This window comes from Dipodomys spectabilis, unplaced genomic scaffold (genome assembly GCF_019054845.1).
Source record: "Dipodomys spectabilis isolate Male_0828 unplaced genomic scaffold, ASM1905484v1 ptg000387l, whole genome shotgun sequence".
NCBI classification, from domain to species: domain Eukaryota; kingdom Metazoa; phylum Chordata; class Mammalia; order Rodentia; family Heteromyidae; genus Dipodomys; species Dipodomys spectabilis.
This window is the reverse complement of record NW_024871064.1, coordinates 2,234,837-2,258,576: the sequence shown is the minus strand read 5'-3', so window position 1 is coordinate 2,258,576 and position 23,740 is coordinate 2,234,837. Positions and strand designations below refer to the sequence as shown.

Sequence of the window (23,740 nt, the reverse complement as noted above, 5' to 3'; positions counted from 1 at the left end):
CTGGGTGGCATTATTCTGAGGGACTAATGAAATCAAGAATATGAATTCTGTTAGAATACTTTTTATATCCAGCTATCTGCTGGATTCCTTATAGACTATGATTGGCAATGGGGTACTGGGATAAGGCCATAAACATCTCTAGGTTCACATTCTAATAGCTCTGAGATTCAAACAAAAAAGCTTGTCTTTCTCTTACCAAATGACAACATAATATCTAAATAGTAATTTCAATTTTAAGATAAACAATTGAAATAAAAACTCCAAGAACCAGCTTTGTTCATTAAAAAAAAAGAAGTATGAAAATATGAATGATTTCCCTTCCATTATCTCCATGACTCAGTCACAGGGTTTCTACAAACTTGTCATTATGTAATGTTGACTGTCAGCAAGAAGAGTGCAATTGTCTTTAGATAGTCAGAGTACCATTAATTTATTGATCCTCTTCTCTCATCCTTGCCTAGTATCAATTCAGAGACAGCAATTCTCAAAACACAAAAAAAGGTAGGAGGGTGAGTGTGTGTTCGTAGCACAATATGTCATAGCTTGAAGAATTATGCTGAAGTTCTTACAGAATACTTGTTAGGTATAGTAGTTTTCTTTATACAACAGACATAACATCTAAGACAATCAGGCTGGAAGGAAAAAAATAGCACATTGGTATCAAACAAGTTTACTGGTAAAATGTTTAAACTGAAAATTGGACTGAACTGTGCACATCAACTTACTATTCAAATAAGATCTTTTAAGGGAATTATCTACTTACAGACATGAAATAGAACCAAAAACAACCTCTAAACTTGATTTGTTGCAAATATTTAGTCTAGTAACCTAGTATTCACGGAAGGCTAAGTTGAGACAAAAATCAATAGGAGCTCTAGGAAAAAAATCTTACAACCATTAGAGCCAAGGCATAACTTTAAAATAATTATAGAAAATAGAAGAAAAAGGTTATTATAATTTAGAAAACTAGCATTTTCAGAGAATGAAATAAGACACTTAAAAGCACTAAATCTTTACATCAAAGGAAACCATAAACAAAAAAAAATGACATAATAGCTGGTTTAAATTAAGATATTCCAGTTGCAGGTCTGTATTGTTTGTGCTATGAGACACAGTTAGGTTTATATACTTTTCCTTTACCTATCTGTGGTAAGTAGAGCCAGGCTATGAACATCTGTTTTTGCATTTGCTTGTTTATGTAGCTCATCAATATACTCCATAAGCTGCTTTTCAGCTTTCTCAGCTTTCCATCTCATCTCTCTCTCTTCGTCTAGTTGTTCAATAAGGGACTGAAAGCAAAAAACAGAGTTATACCTAAATTTGGAAAAATTACCTAGCTTCTCATGGTCTCAGTTTATTTTTTTAAATTGTATACCTGTAATAGCATCTATTTCAAAGAACCATGGTGAGAATTATATTGATGAAAGTAAAACAAACAGGATAGTGCAGAACACAGTGTTTGGCACATAACTATTCAATAAATGCTATAATAATAATGCTATAATTATTATTGGTTTAATGATAGTTACTTTTTCTCAGCATTAAAGTCTCTAGAGTTGAAAATAAAGGGAGGAATCAAGTAGCAACGATGTATTATTGTTTTCTGATATGATGAACCTATAATTATAATCATTCATTCAGTTTTTATTAATCCTAATTCATACCCGGTAAGTGTTGTCTTCTGAGAAATTCTTTTGTGCTTTAGTCATGTCAGTCTTCTGTTCTTCTAATTCTTGTAATCCATTACACTTTGCTAAAGATGATCTTACATATAAATCTTTAAGGTAAGGTTGTTTCATTTTACGATTACCACTGCAGAGAATAAAACATAAGAAACTGAAATACATTGCTTATACTGTTCTTTTTAAATTTATTCATTCGTATATGCAAGTACCTTAAATATTAAATGAAACAAAACAATAGCAACATGAAAAACTTTTTTCATAAATTTTATAATGGAAATACTTTAGTGACTTGTAAATAATAGCCTCAAGGTTTTAAAAAAGGTACTGATCTCAGTGTTAGGTGTCTGACACATTCAGATAGAAAATCCTTAAATACAACAGAATAATTTAAAAAGTATTGACAGAATTTGGGATCATAATAAAATGGTAAGTTAAAAGTGTACAGGTAACACATATTACAACAGAGTAAACATGCAATATCACTAGTCTGACTGAATGACTGTGCTTGTAGATGAGTGTAATTAGTTATAGAAAGTTAAAATATTAATAAGATAATTTTTTTCTCTTTATGATACTGGAGTTTGAACTCACAGCCTTGCTGTTAGGCAGATGCTCTACCATATGAATTACATCCTAAGCCCTGTTTGCTATATGTTTTTAATAGGATTTATGGCTATGATTGTCCTATTCAGGCTTCTTGCAAAATTAAGATGATTGGCACATACCACTCACTGTGTGTGGTTAAGATGGAGGTCCCAAGAACTTTTCTCTCAGTGATAGAAAACCTCAAACAGTGATCCTCCCCATTTCCACTTCCAGCATACTAAGAATATAGGTATGAACTATATACCCATACAAAAAAAGAGTAAATTAAAGAAAAGAAACTGACATGCTGAGTGCCTGGTTGCTCATGCCTGTAATCCTAGCCACTCAGGAGACAGATATCTGAGGGTTGTGGTCCAAAGCCAGCCCTGGACAGAGACAATTATTTCCATCTAATCAGCAAAAAACAGGAAGTAGAGCTGTGGTATAAGTAGTAGAATGCTATCTTTGAAGCAAAAAAACCACAAACACAAATGCCAAAACCAAAACAACAACAACAACAACAAAAAACTCCCCAAACCAAAAAAAAACCCCATAGACAGTGCCCAGGCTCTGAGCTCAAGTCCAGGCCTCACACCCCAAAACACCAAAGAAACAAACACACGTAAAATGTTTATTTTACCTTAGGGAGAATGATGGAAGGAGGAACACTGACCAAGATACACTGTACCTATAAACTGACACGTTGAATTAAAAACCCTTTATAAAACTATTTAAATATAAGTTTATTGTACCCATCCCAGAGTACAAGGTTTTCTGAACAAAATGACACAATGATCACAATTAGACATGAAACTACCTTATCCTGATGGCATCAAACATGATAATATTATTCACCCTGATCCTAAGCTTAGTAGGTACTATCTAAAGGTTTAGCTTCCCATCTAGATCTGTATACAGAGAAAAAAGCTTAGTCATATCAATCAAGTCCATCACAATCCCAAGTCTATGAATCTTATTTCCACTGTAAATGAATGCAGTGATTTTAACCTTACTTTCTCAAGTTATAGAATGTTACAGAAAAAGTGATCACTTATATCAATGTTCAGCTGTTAGTTTCTGTAGGGATTTGTTCTAAGATCCCTCTTAGCAAAATCTGCAAACAAGTCATACAAAATGTTGTAAGCTAGATCTAACTTACAAAACTATAAGTAAATACATACAGGGTTATATGCAAGTGTACACAAATATATTTATGGAAGTATGGTATATGCAGGGGAGAATCCAAATCATGTAATTCCTTAAATAAACGAATGCAGTCCAATAAAATGAATACTTTGAAACGAATACTTAAGATGTGTGTATAGGGGAGGTCATAGGGGATGGGGTAGAGAATGAAGAGAAGTGGGGGAGGGAAATGCAGTCCTAATATTCAATGAATATCCTAAGACACTAAGAAAATTAAGGGAAGGGGTTGGATTGGGATGGACTAGAGGAGTGACATTAATAAAGATGTGTTGTATTTATAAGCTGAGTTGTTGCATGGCATTCCTTTGTACAACTACTTAAATACAAATAGAATAAATAAAGCTGATAATTTTAACTGGAAAAAAATATGATACTTATAAGATGTAATATTTGCATATAATATAATGAAGTATACTGTAAATCATTTCTATATTACTTATAATACCTGGTATAATAAATGTTATGAGATAGTTGTGATATATTATTTAGAGAATAGTTATAAGAAAAAATCCTCTCATATTCAGCATGGAGCAGCCATAGGAGCAATAATGTAACTTAACATTTTTTTTTCCACCAAAGGTTGAATGACTCCGTGTACACAGAACCTGAAGATATGGGGATGGACTATAGTCATCAGATCTGAGAGAATAAAAATAAAATCTGAGAGAATAAAGATAAAAAAGACTTATCTCTGATGTCAGTAAACTGATACATTTATCACCATGAGACAGCTTCAAGGAAGAACCCAGCCATACTGACTTCTGGTTGTATACCTTATTTGGAAATTAAATCAGTACCTTATAAAAGTGCCATTGTTTTTATTGTGATGCTTAATAGTTTGAATAGTTCTTCCATAGTATGGATTTTTTGGTCTTCTAGCAACTTTTTTACTACATTCTTTTCTGTGTCCATAATCACTTTCAGAAGTTATATCTATGTCTCTTTTTGGTTCTAGATCTTTCTCAGGAACACCATCTATTAAACAGTTAGAGGTCTAGAATAAAAAAAGAGAACAACAAGATTTGTTAAAAGCTCAATTTGGTATAAAAGTCAAAATTTAAAATTTCTGTAACTTTTAAGATATTATACAAGATTAAGGGTTAACAAACTAGATATGTTTTACTTGAACTCTGGGCTTGGGCCCTGTCCCTCAGCTCTTCAGCTCAAGGTGAGTGCTCTACCACTTGAGCCACAGCTCCATTTGTGGCTTTTTTGGTAGTTTAGTAGAGATAAAAACCTCGTAGTTTTCTGCTTGGGCTGGCTTCAAACCATGATCCTCAGATCTCAGCCTCCTAAGTAGCTAGGATTACAGGGGTCAGCCACTGGTGTCAAGCTCAAAACAGACTTTTGGACCTGAAAAACCAGAGGGCCATAGGGGCAGACTACAAGTAGCCCTATGAAGTATAAAGGAAATTAAGTATGAACTGCTGCCTATGAGGAAAAATGATAGTTTAAGTAAAATCAACTTAATGCTAAAAACAAAAATGTCAACACGATGGTAATAGAATCTCCATAACAAAACATTCACGAATGACTAGGATGTAGTCCAAAATTATTCATCATAATAACCTACTGTCAAGAGAAAACAGAATCACTGGAGAACAAACCTAAGATGACCCAAACTTTAAAATAGTAATCACATGTTCAATGAAATTAAATCAGCAACATTTTTTGCAGTTTTATATAATTAAAATATACAATGTCTGAAGAAAAAATAATTGACATCAGAATGAAGCAATATAAAAAGATGAGATAAATGTGAAGAAGTTTTTAGTGGATGAGAATAGAGGGGATGAGGCATGGCTCAGATTGTAGAGTGCTAGCCAATGGAGCAAAGCGGCAGATACTAAGCTTGAATACTCCTCCCTGCTGCTTCCAAATCACTTTTCTGAGTTTTTTTTTAAACCACAGATTATTTTATTTTCAAAAGCTCTTTATACTTAACAGCTTTTATTTACCTCTGTATTCTCTCTCTCTTTTTATTAGGTCTGATATCTGAGGATAGAGGTTAGACGCCATCCCAGGCAGGAAAGGCTATGAGAGACACTTATTTCCAATTAACCACCAAAAAAGTCAGAAGTAGAGCTGTGGCTCAAATGTTAGGAGTGCTATCCTTAAGCACAAAAACTCAGAGACAGTGCCTGGGTGCCATAGTTTAAGCCCTAGGAACAACATAAGCAAACAAATAAAAACCCCATTTAACTAAAAGTTGACTAAATATAAAAAATATTATAGGTTTTCAGAATAATTCCACGAATCAATGGGAGAATTATGATTTTTCTTAAATTTTATTTTTTTTAATTGTGAGAATACCGTACAGAGGAGTTACAATTACATGGGCAAGATAATGAGTACATTTCTTAGAATTATGATTTTTAATGCTCACTGATTAAGTCCTTTAGTACAGCACAGTAATAATGATTTTACTTTTAAACTATCATCATTGACACAGTAAAAAGAATACAACTACACCAGGTACTGGTGGCTCACACCTATAACTCTAGCTACTCAAGAGGTTGAGATCTGAGGACCTAGGTTCAAGCCAGCCTGGGCAGGAAATGATGTGAGACTCTTATCTCCAATAAACTACTAAAAAAAAGCCAAAAATCCAGAAGTGGCACTGTGGCTAAAATGGTAAAGTGCTAGCCTTCAGCAAAAGAAACTCAAAGAGAGTGCTCAGGCCCAGAGTTGAAGCCACAGAACTGGCAAAAAAAAGGAGAAAGAGGCAGGGGAGAAGGAGGGAGGGCAGGAGAATATACAACCAGATTATCAGATTTGGATCTGAAGCACAATTTTATCTTATTAATAAAATATCCTTACACAACAATTTTAAGTCCCTAGTTTTCTTTCTTACACATGGTACAATAATACTCAATACTTCAGATTTAAGTTATTAAGCTTAAATCTAACATTGGTAGGTGTGTCATTAGGTAAGATAAAAAAGCTGGAAGAAATGGAGAAGTCTAAAAATATTGTATCAAGGATGTTGAAGAATTCACAGGACAACAATCCAGTTCTGGTTTTATCCCTATCTACCTATATGACATAAAAGATATCATTTAGGATTATTGAAAATCTGCATGTATCATAACCAAAAGCATTTTCTAATCCTTCCTCTTGTCCATTTTTATAAAGAATTGAAATTCAGTTATAGCACTTGGCAGGCTGAGGCAAGAGGAGGTTCATGAGTTTTAAGGCCAGCCTAGGCTACAACTTGAGACTCTGTCTCAAAAATGGTCCCAAACCAAAAAGCAAAACCAAAAGTCACAAATTTTTAAGTTACATAGATATTGATTTAATGGTCCATACTATGATCTGTACTATACCCAACCCACTGTATTCAATGAAATGTAGTGCCCAAGGCAGGTAAGCAATCATTCTACATGGGGCTGGGAAGGTGGCTCAGTAGTAGAGCACTTGCCTTGCATGCATGAAGCCCTGGGTTCGATTCCTCAGCACCACATAAGCAAAAAGAAAAAAAGCCGGAAGTGGCGCTATGGCTCAAGTGGTAGAGTGCTAGCCTTGAGCTGAAGAGCTGAGGGACAGCGCCCAGGCTCAGAGTTCAGGCCCCATGACTGGACCACCCCCCCAACCCCCCCCCCAAAAAACAATCATTCTGCATTAGTGTAAGAATGTTAATAACAAGGGCTAAAGACCTAGACATTCCATGAATTACAATTCATTCCATTCATTTATAGATTTTAAAAAAAAACAACCCTTAGCCAGGTGTGGGTGGCTCACGCCTGTAATTCTAGCTACTCTTGAGGCTGAGATCTGAGGATCATGGTTCAAAGCCAGCCTAGGCAGGAAAGTCCATGAGACTCTTATCTCCAAAAAACTACTCAGAAAAAGCCGAAAGTGGCACTGTGGCTCAAGTGGTAGAGTGCTAGCTTTGAGCACAAAGAAGCTCAGGAACAGTGCCTAGGCCTAGAGTTCAAGCCCCAGGACCAGCAAAAAACCCCAAACAACAACAAAGCAAAACCAAAAACACCCTAAAAAAATTAGAAGCAATGATATAAAATGACTTAACAATTCAGAAAAGTATAGTTTAGGTGACAGTATGCTGAAAACTGAAATTGAAGCAGGAACCATGTAAGTGAATTAGCCATTCAGTTGTGAATTCTAGAAGATCTATCTATCTATCTATCTATCTATCTATCTATCTATCTATCTACCTACCTATCTATCTATCATCTATCCATCTATGTCAGCACTTGAAATTGAACTTAGGGCCTGTGCTTTTTGCTAATGGCTGGCCCTTTAACACTTGAGCCACTACTGCTAGTTCTGGCTTTTTGCTACTTAATTGGAAATAACAGTCTTTTGTATTTGCATATTTTTTATTATCAAATACTCAGTTCAAAGAGTCCTCAACTTACTTAAAGTTGAAATACATAGTGAAGCAATGTGAAGTACTACAGAACAAGGCAAAGGAATTATATATGAAAGTGTACAAATAAGAAAAATAGAATGTATATTACCATTTTCTACCAAAATTACTATAATCAATACTATTTCTCTAAAAGAAAATACAAATGCACATGTTAATACATCCAATATAGATTGTTTCTGGTTGGTCAGCTTGTACAATTTTTTTTTGTAGGTCATGGGGCTTGATCTCTGGGCTTGGGCACTGTTCCTGCGCTCTTTAGCTCAAGCCAAGTGCTCTACCGCTTGAGCCACAGAGATTGGAGATAAGAGTCTCACGGACTTTCCTTCTTGGACTGGCTTTGAACTGTGATCCTCAGATCTCAGCCTCCTGAGTAGCTAGGATTACAGACGTGAGCCACTAGCATCTGGCATTTATACATTTTTATTTTATATTTTCTTAATTACTTTTTCTTTAGTAAGCATTCGAGGGGGCTTTAGAAAAAGTTACCTCATTGAGAAGCTGTAAAATTTGGTCATCTAATTTCTGAAGTTTCATCTCATTCTGAAAATCATTTTCCTGGTTAATTTTCTCTGGCTCAGATGGACACACAGATAAAAATGATGTCACAACTGTATCTGGTGGTGTACTTCCAAACTGCTCCAAGGGAGGTAACACAGTAGGGGGTGATGATACAACTGGTATGCTATCAATGATCTATGTATGACAAAAAAGCAAATCAGAATCCTTATAAATTTAAACTTACTAATTCATTAAAATTTGAAGGTATATTAGGGGAAAAAAAACAATACTACACCTCATCTTCACTTATATTTTGGGGAGAATCAGAAGAAACTAAGTTATCCAAAAGACCTTCTAAGCACTGCAGGTGTGATGTATTCATTTCTGACAAATTTATTGGTTCACCGAATATATTTTTGCAATCTAATATTCTGAGCTGTGGCAAAGTTTGAAGAATAATTTCTCTGTACCCTTGGAAACAAATTATTCAAAATAATTTAAACATTTTAAAATATTATTTTAAAATAATCCATCAGCTAAATGTAACATTAGTTTCAGAAAGCAATAAGCTTGTAATAAACACTACCTTTTCAAGCTTTTCTAGCATGTAATAACAAAATAAACAAAAGAAACAAAATTGTATCCTTCACCCTCCCAGTATAATCCTCTTGATATAAGTCATGATAATCATTTCTGAAAAATTACTTTAAATTCATGAGACCCAGGTGCAATTTATCCTGCAAAGGAAGCTAAGGATGACATATATTTATTTTTTTCATAAATAGTAACAAATCGAAGTACAGCATATCCTTAATAAAACATCTCCTTGGCCTTATACATAAAAATATTAATATACATGCATCTGTATACAATTTGATATTGCTTATTTTCCCTAAAGATAATTAAATATGAAAAATGCAACACATTAGGACCGACTTGATAATTAAATTAGTAGAAACATTTTAATTTTGCTCAAGTAATTTTAAAATAAAACAGCGCTTACAAAGCTAATGAAGTGGTTAAGTAACTGGAAAACTTCAAAAATAAGAAAAAGAAATCTAGCAAATCCATATAGAACTTTCAAGAGGAGAAAATTAATTTTAGCAATGTTTCCCTTAAGTTGTAGAGCGAAGTACCCAACTTAAAACAGGAAGTCAAACTAAAGATTCAAACTATTGGAAGTTGAAGTTCTTTTCTTTTTTCTTTTTATTTTTTTTTGCCAATCCCGAGGCTTGAACTCAGAGCCTGGGCCTTTCCTTGAGCTTCTTTTTTCTTTTGCTCAAGGCTAAATAACACTCTACCACTTGAGCCACAGTGCCACTTCTGGTTTTCCGGTGGTTTAATGGTGATAAGAATCTCATGCACTTTCCTGCCTGGGTTGGCTTTGAACCGTGATCCTCAGATCTCAGCCTTCTTTGTAGCTAGGATTACAAGCATGAGCCTGTACCAGTTCTGGGGCTTAAACTTGAGATCTGAATGCTGTTTCTATACTTTTCTGCTCTTAGCCAGCAGATAAAAAAAAATTCCTTACTCATTTTTATGTGCACACAATATTATACACTGTAATGACAACATTGAGTTATTCACTTATGTAATATGCAACTGAGTAGAATTAGTAACCTGTTTATTCTATGTTCTTCTTTTATAAAAGAACTTTAGTTTTTCTTAAACTTGTAATTGTTTTTACAATTATAAAATGAAATACCACAAAGCTTAATATTAAAAATAAAAGAAGGCCCAATTTCAGCAAATGAAGGAACCTTAACTCTTTTTTTTTTTTTAAACTAGGGCTGAGAGCCGAACCCACGGCCTTGGGCGCCCTTCCGCTGGGCTAAACCCCCAGCCCCGGAACCTTAACTCTTAACTGATATAGAAGTGTGATATTAGTCCATACCTGGTGTGTGACAGACAGGATTACTTTCTCCATCCTTCTCTAAAATAAGATTAGTCAAGAAGTGCAGTCCTACCATACACTGAAGTAAGTGATGAATGCTATCTATAAAATTACTGTGCAGATCAATATATCTAAGTTTATACTTTAGTCCATGAAGGGGCATCAACCCTGCAATAGAAAAAAGGTTTTTGAGGCAAAGGAGCACTAAGATAAAGCTATAAACTGACACAAGTCTAACGAATAGGTCATCAGTAAGTTAAGCTGTTTTAAAGAAACAAAGGTTCAATACCTCTTTGAGGCTTAATACCTAGGATCCTGGGCTCTGGTTCAAAACAAAACACAACCTCTCTAGATGATGCATGACCTTATATAAAAACACAAAGATTGCTTTAGGTTCTTTTTAACACATCAATTTTGAGTAGAAGTTACAAGTAAATACTATGGAACACTTCCTTATGTTGTTTTGAGTAAAGAAGGCAAACAGCACTCACCTTAGCTCCCTGGGGATATTTGTCACAGGGGTTTGTCTAGAGCATGTTGCAGCAGACACTGATAATTTAAGCAGTAGCTTTTATGGGAAGTGCTCGGTACACTGCCAGTGTGCTCTGTAAATACTAATGGCTTCTCTCATTTCCTAACTCAGAACTTTCTTTAAAATGGAGGAAGGCTCTTGAGCAAAAGTAAAGCCTAAAGTGTGAGGAAATTAGCTGCCCAGGGACTCTCCTCTATCAAAAGAAGTTAGTGGGTGAATTTTTTCCCTTCTTTTGGAAGGACTATTTGGAGCTGTCATTCTATTGTTCTTCAGAGGGCATTATTTCATAACTTTGTTTAGTTTAGCACTCTCTGTACTCAACTTTATCCTTGTTTTTTCACTTTTTCTTTCTTTCTTTTTTGGTCCAGTCATGCGGCCTGAACTCTGGGCCTAGGCGCCATCCCTCAGCTCTTCAGCTCAGGACTAGTGCTCTACCACTTGAGCCACAACACCATTGGGGCCTTTTCTGTTTATGTGGTACTGAGGAATGGAACCCAGGGCCTCAGGCATGCAAGGCAAGCACTCTACCACTGAGCCACCTTCCCAGCCCGGTTTTTTCACTTTCTTCAACTTAAGTAGAATATCCTTTTTCCTCAACTTCCGCATTTATTTGGCACTTCTACTCATCCTTTTGTCTCATCTGCGGAAGTCTCTGACCACCTCTATGAAGTCTAATTTTTCTTTCACACATTTGCACAATACTCACCTTTCCTCATTTACTCTGTGAGCCCTTGGTTCATGTTATTAGTAATCCTTCTTGTGCTTTAATTTTAAGAGCACCTCACAGTGTCTTCCTAAGTTGCTATTCTATCTTAATACTCTCCACAATCTCCCCGTTTCATGGCTACAAATACCATTCAGTGCTTTTACTGCAAAATGTAAAATTTCACCAGGACCTCCCACCACAAAACTAGACTATATGTATACGTGTTTAACGGAGCTCTCAAATTTAAGACAGGAACTTTATTTCTCACCAGATATCTCTAAACCTACTTTTCTCAATCTTTCTTTTGTTAATAAATAGTACTATTATTAACCTAGAGAAAACTTGTAACTCTTGTATTTACATTCTTTTCATTTCCTCTCCTGTCCACCTAAAACCTACTCCCTACCAAGTAGTCACTGTTATTTACAAAATATATATTATCCCTTGGTATAATACCTTCAATGACTTCCACTTGTAGGTAGAATAAAATACAAACTTCTTATCTTACTTATAAACCTGCACTGACCTGGTCTCTGCTGATGTTTTCCTACCTTTTCTTAATGTGGTCACTTATTTGCTATTTTAACACTTGTTTATCACATGGCAAGCTTGACCTTGCCTTAGCAGATTTATATTCTGTGTTGCATTTAAATGTCTTAGTATACAATATTTTGACTTTTTTTTTTTGGGGGGGGTCTGGTTGTGGGGCCTGAACTCTGGGCCTGGATTCTGTCCCTCAGCTCTTCAACTCAAGGCAAGTGCTCTACCACTTGAGCCACAGCGCCACTTATGGCTTTTTTTTCCTGCTTATGCGGTGCTGAGGAATTGAACCCAGGGCCTCATGCATGCAAGGCAAGCGCTCTACCACTGAGCCACCTTCCCAGCCCCTATTTTAACTTTCTTAACAATCACCTGTGAGAACTTAAGAGTTGTCCATTTTATTTTCTTTCTAATCTGCTCACTCTCTGAAATTTTTTTTTTGCTATGCCAACTTGTTGCATTTTAAACTAATGTCCAATATAATTATGAAACTAAAGTATATTAAAAACCCAGACTATTTTTGGATCTTTTGATATCTAGCCTAATATCTAAGACTGCAAAACTTTCATTTTTTTTCAAAATATTTCCCTCTTTGTCTGAACTGTTTCTTGAGAATTTAAAATGCAATATTTAATGGTTTTATTTGTGAATTGTTCTTAGTACTTACCATGCTTGAGAAAAATTTTTGTTTTAAGCTTGCCTTTTTTTTCTGAAAGTTGCTAACAACTGAGTATCTATCTGAAATTTAGTCACTAAAACTCACTCTTTTTTAGGTATAGAGTCAGGACTGAAATATAGAACATTTCCATTACTGGAAAAATTCCCCTGTGTTCTTATATAACTGAAATTCTCTCCCCATGTAAAGCCCCTAGCAACCAATAATCTGATTTCTGCTATAGTTTTGCCTCTGTCATAATACCATATACATGGAACTACATAGTGTAATCTTTTGTTACTGAGTTTTACTCAATGTAATTCTTTTGAGACTATGCTGCTGAACGCTCATTCCTTCTTAGTTCCAAGAAGTATCTAATATATGGATGTTTCACAATTTGTTCATTCATATACCAGTTGTTTTAGTTGGCTTTCTGTCACTATGACAAAAATATCTGATATAATCAACATATAAACAGGAAAGATTTATTGTGGTTTATGGAGTGAGAGCTTTTAGCCATGGTCACTTGGCACCATCTTGGGTCTACACTGACGGGTGCACAGAGGAGAGAGAGAGTTTGGAAAGCAGAGAGTTAGGGGCCAGCGTCCTCAGATCTTCAAAGGCGTGCTCTCAATGGAATAATTTTAAGTAGGCCAAAATTTTTAACGGTTCTACTACCTCCCAACAGCAGTAAAAGCTGAAATCAAGCCCGTAGCTTGTGGGCCCTTGAAGGGAAACCATAGCTCTAGGATTATTAAGAACAATTCAGAGACTGAGATCTCAAGACTGTGGTTTGAAGCCAGTCTGAGCAGGAAAGCCCATGAAATTCTTTTCTTTTGGGTCCCGTTGTGGGGCCTAAACTCTGGGCCTGGGCGCTGTCCCTCAGCTCTTCAGCTCAAGGCTAGAGCTCTACCACTTGAGCCATAGCACCACTTCCGGCTTTTTTCATTTTGCTTATGTGGTGCTGAGGAATCGAACCCAGGGCCTCAGGCATGCAAGGCAAGCGCTCTACCACTGAGCCATCTTCCCAGCCCACGTCCATGAAATTCTTATCTCTAAGTAACAGCAAAAAGCTGGATGTGGAGTTGTGGCTCAAATGATACAGTGCTAGCTTTGAGCAAAGAAGCTCAGGGACAGCACAAGAAAAATAACCATAAGCAAGGTGCTGGTTATTCATACATTAATACTAGCTACACAGGAGGCTGAGATCTGAGGAACAAGGTTTGATGCTAGACTAAGCAGGAAAGTCCATGAGACTCTTCTCTCTAATTAATCACCAAAAGGTCAGAAGAGCTAAGCCTCAAAAAACTCTCAAAATCACAGGGAACAGTACCTAGGCCCTGAGTTCAAGGCTCAGGACTGACAAACAAAACAAAACAATCCCCCTACCTCCACAAACCCTCAAGGAACTATATAATCATATGAATATGTATATATAGGTCTTTGTGTGGGAACATCCTTTAATTTCTTGGGGTTAAACAACTCAAGGGAGACTGTATAAAAATATGTAAGTGTATATTTAAATATCATAAGAAACTATCACTGTTTTCCAAAGTGTGTACAACTTTAATACTACTAGTAAGTTTTAATTGCTCTATAATCTCATCAGTATTTTGCCACTTTTTAAAGCTTTATTCTAGTTGTGAAGTGGTATCTCATTCTGGTTTCATTTTGCATTTCCAAATTATTAAAAGTGCTATCTTTCTTTAAAAAATTTTTAATCTTTTTTTTATTGTGAAAATACTGTACAGAGGGATTACAATTACATGGGCAAGATAATGAGTACATTTCTTATCAAGCATTGTAGCCTCCTCCTTTGTTTCCCGTTCCCATCCCTTCCCATCTTCCTCCCCCCCAATCCTGCCCTCCCCCCGACCAAAGTTGTAAAGTTTGTTTTCGACAAAACAACATGTATATCTCATTGTTGCAATGGGTCCACCTGTATCCCTATTTAAACGATTTGTTTTCCCTTCCCCTCCACAAATTATACCGACCTCAAATACAGTGAAAGCAGGTGTTATACTGTGGGAGAGGGACATACAAAACAACAAAGAAATAATCTTATAAATGTGTTAGAAACAATCTCATGAAAGAAAAAAAACATTTGAATACATATCTTAGGGTAAAAGTGCTATCTTTTTTCTTCATGTGTTTATCTGTCCTTGGTACATCTTCTTTGTAAAGTGTCCATTCAAATCTTTTGCTTACTTGGGGAATGGGGTGGTGCTTAGCATGACTTTTTCTTCTTTCCTATTAAAATGTAAACTGTAAACCCTGTAGCAACATGACTCACACTATAGAAAATGTTAAGTGAAAATACTTACCACTAAGATCATTTATGCGGTTATAAGACAAATTCAATCTAGTGAGATTAATTAGTGCTTCAAGTCCTAAAAAGAAAACATAGCAAAATGAGGTAAAATAGCCTTTATAGGATTTCAATAATTAATAGAGCATAATGATATTTCAGATTGTTTGGGAGCAAATCTATTCTGGCAACAATGAAATCAATTTTACTGGTATTTGAATACTAAATTTTTTTAATTTGGCATTTTCTATAAGAAAACTTACTTTTTTGTGTGCTGGTACTAGGACTTGAACTCAGGGTCTTGTATCCTTGCTTAGCTTTGTTTACTCAAAACTAGTACTCTATCACTTAATCAATAACTCCACTTTAGGCTTTTTGCTAGTTAACTGGAGATAAGTGTCTCTTGGATTTTTCTGCTGGGCTGACTTTGAACCACTATTCTAAGATCTCAGCCTCCTAAGTAGATAGGATTACAAGCATGAGCCACCAGCACCTGGCTCTGTAAAAACACTTTTGTATAATGATTTTTATGGTTAGTTTTCAAGTTCTTTGGAGAACAAAAGAAACCACATTCTTTATGCAAAGTGTTATATGAAAATCACTTACAAACCTTCTATTCTTGTAATCAAATTGCAGGACAAGTTTAAAGTACATAGTTTTGTCAGTGTGTTTAGCCCTTCAATTTGACTTATTTGATTAGATGACAGATCTAAATGTCTCAAATTCCAGATATGATCAATGGCTGTTATTTTGGAGATGTTATTGCAGTGCAGATTGATGGCATGAAGGGTTGATACTAAAGATAACTCTGATATGCTACAAAAGAAAAAAAATATAAAAACATGTAAAAGATTTCAAAAGCATGATCAAATAATTAAAATTAAGGAAATAGCATAAAAACAGGTGTGTACTCCACATATCCTAGAATGAAAATCTTTCTAATTGTGCCTTGAAATGTTTCATAAAACACAGTACTTCTAAACACATAGATCAGTATTCTAGACCATTTACACAAATAAGAAACTACTGAAGGAAGGTGAATGGTCCTGGATATTTCAATTAGTGCCATAAAATGACATTATATCGAATACTGTTTCATCATCATACAATGAAGGAAGAGAGTATGGAATAGTCAAGAATTATAAAGGCTCTAGAATCCTAATACCCTAGTTCAAATCTGTATCTCTTTTTTTCCCCATGGTTTTTTTTTTTTCTCCCCAGGAATTGGCCTCCATCATAAGGTTATTTTCTTGCTTCATTAAATCTTCACAACTCTTAAGCAGCAGGTTTATTACTAGGACCCTGAAGTTTATGGAAATTGCCTATGTTCTTGTAGTTATGTTAGCAGGGACAAGACATAAACCCAGAATTTTATGATATTGCTTTTACTATCTATGATAAAGAATATGGTTGACTTTTCAAAAAAAAAGTCTGTCTTCCCCTATTGCAAGTTAGAATGTACCTCCCCTCCTTTATAGCTCAACTCTTCAGTCTCTCAATTACTGTAAGAAACTGGAACTTCTATAGATGCTAGTAGCTCCACAAAATTAAAGGATACATAAGTCGATGCTAAATAGTATAAAATAAGTTAAAAAAAGCTCTTAAAAACATGATAAAATAATTAAAATTAAGTAAATAGCATGAAAATACTAAATGTGCCCCATTCATTCCAGAATGAAACCCTTCCTATTTGTGCCTTTAACTGTCCTCAAAATATCACTTCCTGAAAAAGAAATCAGTCAGGTACAGGGACTCATAATATTATAGGCATCTGTATTAGGATATTGTAATTACCATAACGCCTAACTAGCAGTAGGAAAGCATTTGGAAGTCTTAAGCTAGCAACTTCTTAAAAAATTATGAGGGATTTATTAGATTGGACTACACCATCAGTGGATGGGTACTTATACAATGACTACAGGCAAGAGCTGAAGAAATTAGCAACTGTTTTGTCCAAGAACCTTAATGCTTCAGGGTAAGAAAACAAAGCTAGCAACATCTAAATGTAAGTTAGAAGCATTTGGTAGTTACCTAGCTACTGACACTTACTGAACTTGTATTTCGTGCCAGACCTTACGCTATAAACGCATTTAAGACAGCCATTTATTTTCTGACACACTGAAGTAACTAGAAACTGACATTGTGCAGATAATGTGGGACACTAGAAAAAAAAAGCACACAGTGAAATCAGAAACGGGTTTGAATCTGAATTTAATTGCTTATCAGCTGCATCAAGTCAGAATTGTTTTCGATTTGTTTATATTCTGTACGTCACACGTTCATAATTTATGGGCAAAATGACTACTATACAGAACTGCTGGAGGATTAGTCGCTGTCTGTCAATACACATACACACATGCGTGGTATTTGGGAAATGCTAGCTATTATTGTATGTTCACAATAAATGCAAATATTCCTTTGAAAACCACAGTCCCCCTGCTGCATTTTGCATCGGGGAACACTACACACAGCAAATGCAGGGCAGGCTACCGTGCAAACTACTTGTAGCTTCGTGTGACCAACCAGAGAATGAAGACTACTACGGCGGGCAGAGCCCGTGAGCGGCTCAGCCTCCGAGCCCGTGCGATCGGCACGCCTGCGGGCCGCCTGGGGAGTTTCCGAGAGAAACCATCCATGTGTTCGGTCGTGATTCGGGGCAAAGAATTCAAACGGGACCAAGGAAGCGGAAGCAAAGTCAGGCAGGCAGCGGCCGGGGCGGCTCCGTGGCGCGGAGAGACGCCAAGGAAAGCAACGGGGCCCCGACCGGAGAAGGGAGAGGTCAGAGGTGTGAACAGCCGGGGGCAGAAGGGAGAGGGGGTGCATCTCCCGCCCCTCGGTCCGCGCAGAGCGCCCCGAAGCCGCCCGGCGGCGTCCGTGAACAGCCGCGCCGCGGGAACCACGCTCCGGCCGCCATGGCCGCCGCCCCCGGCCGGCGGGCCCTCCGGTACCTCTGCAGGCCTTTGTCCATGAAGCACACATCCCCGCAGCTGCTGTCGCCGTCCTCATTTTCGACTTCTGCCTCCACCGCCGACTGCATGGTACCGGCGACGGGGAGCAGGGAGGTCTTAACTGGCGTCCAGCGCTGAGACTGAATGGAACACGTCTCCTCAGAGCTCGGCGGGACCGACGGCGGGGGCGTGGCCACCTGCGGAGAAGGCGTGGCCAGCGGCGACCGGGGCGGGGCCACAGCCCTCCAACCGACAGTCCGGCTCTTTCCCGCCCTGCGGGTGCCGTAAAACCTGGAGCCTGGTCTCCCAAGAAGAGTTTCTTTTCCTTTTACGACATCTGGAGTGCTAGTCTTGGGCCTTGCGACACATCGCAGCCGTTCTCTGGGCATGTTTGAGACCGAAGTGAATGGGACTTTGCTATTTGCTTTTGTACGAGGTTTCCGTGGTAGCCTACTGCTTTCTGAAGGCGGCTCACAGCGGTTTGGCTTTACATGTCTTGACATTGTCTTACATACGCATAAATTGTTCCCTCACGGGCCGTGTACACCCCGTTGATTCATTAAGCAGGCCGGAGACACCTTGGGGTCCGTATTCACCGTGGTGCCACGGGGAATGAGAGAAAGCGCAGCCACGATTCGGGACATCGAAACCAGTAACTTAGCGCGACGTGAGTGGTGGGACAGGTCCTTACAAAGTCGTCCAGTAGGCTGGTACAGAAAGAGGGAAAGTGGCGGCCGGAAGAGTAACGCGAGGGCTCAGCACTAGCAGCACAGGTTTGTTAGGAAAGTACTGCAAGGGGTCCTCCGGGAGCCAAAGGTAGAGACGCCCGATCTACCTGCGGCCCGAAGCCTCGTACTGCCTCTGAAAGACTGCTAGAATGGCCAAACCATTGGAAACGGATGGGGCAAATGGTGGGCAGCCCGGTCGCAGCCGGAGGGAGGGAGGAGCGGATCCAGGGCGCTTTGATCTGGTTACTGCTGCGTCAGTGTGCTGGAAAGGCAGACGTGTTAGTTAGTGAATCTAGGCACTGTTCCGGGCTGCAAGATAAGAACACCTGACCTTGTGGGCCTAACGACGTTAAGCGGAATTCTGGGAATGAATGACACACGTGAGTAACAAAATACCTATCCAAGGACCTGCCTGGCCAGGTTGTTTTCTGAGACATAGTAATATTAAAACTAACAGAGAAGTGGTATCTCCGAGGTGATTCTAACACTATTCTGAATTAAAACCTTCAGTGATCCCTCAATAGGAACCAAGTAAGATTTTTGTATAAAAGTATTCATTAATATCTGTTATGTACTACATTAGGCCACCTATGTTATTATTATTTTTTACATAGAATGTGGAAGAATTGGGTTTACTATGCCTTCCAGAATCTTAAAAGTGTTTAGCAATAATTAAATTTTGTGGTTGGTACTCTATGTTAAAAATCTTTGGTTCTCTGAGTATTTTCTTTGTAATACATATTTATGTTATTCACAGTCTGCTTTATTTTATTTCCCTATATCCTAAAAATATTCCCAGGATATGTATCCCAATCTCTCCTTTATGTCTGAGTCTTTCCCCCCAGATCTCAGGGAAGATTTTCATCCTTTAATAAAACTACAGCCCCCCTACCACTTCCTGTTGACTTCCTCATATCTTTTCCTTGCTTTTATTTCTTCTCATGTACTTATGACCATTAACTTATAAATATTGAATTGCTGGACATCCACAATGCAGTTTTCTTATTTCATTTTGTTGCATTTTGCTCACTTAAGTGTTTTTAGTTTCTTCTCTCACTACAATATATAGTTCATAGCAGAAGGGAGTTTTGTGTATAAATTTTGTATTTCTGTATTTCCAGTTTCCAAAATAATACCTTGCATTTGGAAAACACTGAATAAATACTGAAGATATAAATGATTAAATGTTTGAAAGGTGTGAATGAATTCATTCTTTTGTAACTTCTTGGACATAATCAGTGAAGAAATTGTTTGCTAACTGGACTTGGAGCAATTTACTGTTCATTTGACATTTATATTAACATAAATGCATAATGGGTTGACAGACACACATATGTATACACATATATGTATATATGTAGACATACACACACACACATATACTCCAATGCCTTATAAAACTATTAAAGAAAACGAGTGGATTGTTATCTTAAATATTGTGGGATACAAAGGATTGGTTTTTTTTGTTGGTCATGGGGCTTGAACTCTGGGCCTGGGTGCTATCCCTCAGCCCTTCAGCTCATGGCAAGTACTCTACCACTTGAGCCACAGAGCCACTTCTGGTTTTCTGGTGGTTAATTGGAGATAAGAATCTCATGGAGGGGCTGGGAAGGTGGCTCAGTGATAGAGCACTTGCCTTGCATGCCTCAGGCCCTGGGTTCCATTCCTCAGCACCACATAAGCAAAAAGAAAAAAGCCGGAAGTGGCGCTGTGGCTCAAGTGGTAGAGCGCTAGCCTTGAGCTGAAGAGCTGAGGGACAGGGGCCAGCCCCAGAGTTGAGGCCCCACGACTGGACCCCCCCCCCCCAAAAAAAAAAAAAAAAGAATCTCATGGACTTTCCTGCCTAGGCTGGCTTTGAACCGTGATTCTCAGATCTCAGCCTTCTGAGTAGCTAGGATTACAGGTATGAGCCACCTGTGCTGCACTTGAGGATTTTTAAAGTAAGACAAAAAGCTTGAATAATGTATTAAAAATCAACAAGTTGACACTAGTGTGAATGAGTAATTTCTCTGTACAAAACATAGCAAGCAAAAATAAACACCCTTAATCTATGAAAGAATGCATAATTTGAGTGGTAATAGATATGTTTTTAAATGTTAAATAATAATAACCTGAATTTATATACAGTGATCACAAATGAATAAGAAAATGATTGTGTAGGTACTTCATAAGTGAAAACATAATAATGGTCGAAAATAAAGAACAGATGCTAGAGGCCACGTGGAGAAGATTGGAAGAGGTAACTGTTCAATAAGCACTAGACACATAAACTATGTTAATTATAACCCTGTGCACAATCATTTGAAGATTAAACAAACAAACAGAAAGATGAGAAGTAAACAAATGAATAGAAAGATGATAAGTAAAAAAAAATAGTTAATTGATATTGGGTTACTCTGACAAATACTAAAGAGCATGTGCATGTAATGGAGGGTATGGAGAGTAGTTAGAAATCTTAACTTACTGTTTTGTCATAGGAAGGAGAGAAATTGGCTAGAATCTAATAAATAAGAAGGTGATTTTCATTTTTCAAACCAGAAAATTTCACTCCTACATAGAACAAGATACATCCCTCTCACATATGCACATAAGGTCAGATACAAGAATAGACCATAACATTGCTTCTTTTTAAAATTATTATTGTAAAGGTGATGTACAGAGGGGTCCCAGTTACATAAGTCAGGTAATAAGTACATTGTTTTTTTAAATTTTTATTTATTTTTTATTGTGAAAATACTGTACAGAGGGGTTACAATTACATGGGCAAGATAATGAGTACATTTCTTACCAAGCATTGTAGCCTCCTCCTTTGTTTCCCCTTCCCATCCCTTTCCACCCCCCCATCCCACCCCCCCATCCTCCCCGCCCCCCACCAAAGTAAGTATATTGTTTTGTTTTTTCATTTTATTTTATTTTATTTTGTGAACATACTGTACAGAGGGGTTACAATTACATGAGCAGGATAATGCATACATTTCTTATTAAGCATTGCAGCCTCCTCCTTTGTTTACCCTTAACATCCCTTCCCAGCCTCCCCCCCAATCCTCCCCCCCCCACGCCCACCAACGTTGTAAAGCTCGTTTTCGACATGACAGCTTGTACTTCTCATTGTTGCAACAGGTCCACCTGTATCCTTAAACGACTTGTTTTTCCCCATCTCCTCCACAAGTTATACCGACATCAAATATAGTGGAAGCAGGGGTTATACTGTGGGGGAGGGACATACAAAGCAACAAAGAAATAATCTTATAAATGCGTTAGAAACAAATGCATGAAAGAAAAAAACATTAAAATACATATCTAAGGGTTCATTTTCCTAACATCACATTATCTGACCTTTTCTGCTTGACTCATATATATACTAGATATTGCAAATGAGGGAAACCATGGGACCTATGTTTCTTTGGGCCTGGCTTACTTCACTTAATATAATTTTTTCCAAGTCTTTCCATTTCCTAACAAATGGTGCAATGTCATTTTTTCTGATGGAGGCATAGAATTCCATTGTGTATATATACCACATTTTCTTGATCCATTCATCTACTGAGAGGCATCTGGGTTGGTTCCATATCTTAGCTATGGTAAATAATGCTGCAATAAACATAGTTGTGCTGGTAACTTTAGTATGGTCTTGTTTGTGATCATTTGGGTAAATGCCCAAAAGTAGGGTTGCTGGGTCATAGGGGAGCTCTATGTGAAGTCTTTTGAGGAACTTCCCTACTGCTTTCCAAAGCGGTTGAACAATTTTACACTCCCACCAACAATGCAGTAAGGTTCCCTTCTGTCCACATCCCCTCCAGCATCTGTTGTTGTTAGAGTTCTTGATTTTTGCCATTCTAACTGGGGTGAGGTGGTATCTCAATGTTGTTTTGATTTGCATTTCTTTTATGGCTAGGGAGGTTGAGCATTTCTTGATGTGACTACTGGCCCAACCCACCCAATCCTCCCCGCTCCCACCCCTCCCCCCCCACCAAAGTAAGTACATTGTTTTTTGACCAATCTCACATCTTCCTTTCTTTTCTCCCAGTTTCCCAGCCGCCCCCTGCCTCCCTCTGCTCTGACAACAACAGATCAGGAATAGTCCTGACTTTATGCAAACTGTCTCCAAGCCCTATCTCATATATCACTCAAACATAATAAAAATACGAATAGAAGATTTTTTTGTACTGTACTGTTATTTCCAAATGCATACTATTGAAAAAAAGATAGTCTTGGGGCTTGAATTTATTCTGGGCTCTGTCCCTAAGCTTTTTTGCTCAAGGCTAGCATTCCACCATTTTGAGCCATAGCTCCACTTCCTGTTTTCTGGTAGTTTAATCATAGGTAATAGTCTCATAGACTTTCTTGCCTGGCCTGTCTACGAACTAAGATCCTCAGATCTTAGCTTCCTGAGTATAGATAGGATCACAGATGTGAGCCACTGGCACATGGCCATAACAATAGATTTAAGTGCAATATTAAAATAGATAAACTAATAGAAGCAACATGTAAAAATACCATAGGTTATTGCACATCAACATGGAATTATCTCTAAGACACATGCTAGAATAAAAATTTAGAGGTAGAAGATTCCTAATCTGTGTAGTATGTATACGACAAACAGATGTGTTTTGTTAATGTACGTTCAAGGACAATGAGGGCCCCACTGGAATCTCCTCATTGTTGTTACAATCTCTTTTAGCGACTCAAAGGACACTGTAAAAGTTGTCTCTTTACAGTGGTACTTCAAAATTGGACGCTAGGTTTTTAAGATTGCAGCAAAAATGAAGCAATTTCACTTTGAATTAGTTGTTTAAATGCACTTAAAGTATATTAATGTATTTGTTGGAAATTCATATATAGCTAAAATGCTTCAAAATACCCTAGAATGGAAAGCAATAAAGCTTGATAGTATAGAAAATTTCAATTCTTTTTGAAAATATTTTTAAATTCCCTGAAGAAATTTAATTCTTTATTTTTTAAACTTTAATTTTCTATATTAATGGTAACACATGGAGGTTTAATTATGACCATGGGATTTATAGTAGCTTAATCAAAAACAACAACAACAGCAACAAGATTT

The 23,740-nt window shown here is 37.3% G+C and overlaps 1 protein-coding gene across 4 annotated transcripts in view; it reads right to left on the bottom strand.

Moving 5' to 3' along the window:
• Positions 1-18,148, bottom strand: part of Lrrcc1 (leucine rich repeat and coiled-coil centrosomal protein 1) — a 29,031-nt gene extending 10,883 nt beyond the window's left edge. Inside the window, exons 1-10 of one of the 4 annotated variants that reach the window (XM_042667281.1) lie at positions 17,951-18,148; positions 15,613-15,818; positions 15,019-15,084; positions 10,262-10,429; positions 8,663-8,838; positions 8,356-8,562; positions 4,274-4,470; positions 2,911-2,958; positions 1,665-1,812; positions 1,141-1,289 (exon numbers count right to left, since the gene is read on the bottom strand). In XM_042667281.1, coding sequence (XP_042523215.1) covers positions 1,141-1,289; positions 1,665-1,812; positions 2,911-2,958; positions 4,274-4,470; positions 8,356-8,562; positions 8,663-8,838; positions 10,262-10,429; positions 15,019-15,084; positions 15,613-15,818; positions 17,951-18,039 — 1,454 coding nt within the window. In that variant the 5' untranslated portion in view covers positions 18,040-18,148. The remainder of the gene's footprint in view (positions 1-1,140; positions 1,290-1,664; positions 1,813-2,910; positions 2,959-4,273; positions 4,471-8,355; positions 8,563-8,662; positions 8,839-10,261; positions 10,430-15,018; positions 15,085-15,612; positions 15,819-17,950) is intronic. The other 3 variants (XM_042667282.1, XM_042667283.1, XM_042667284.1) reach the window with 3 other exon arrangements.
• Between the last annotated feature and the right edge of the window lie 5,592 nt (positions 18,149-23,740).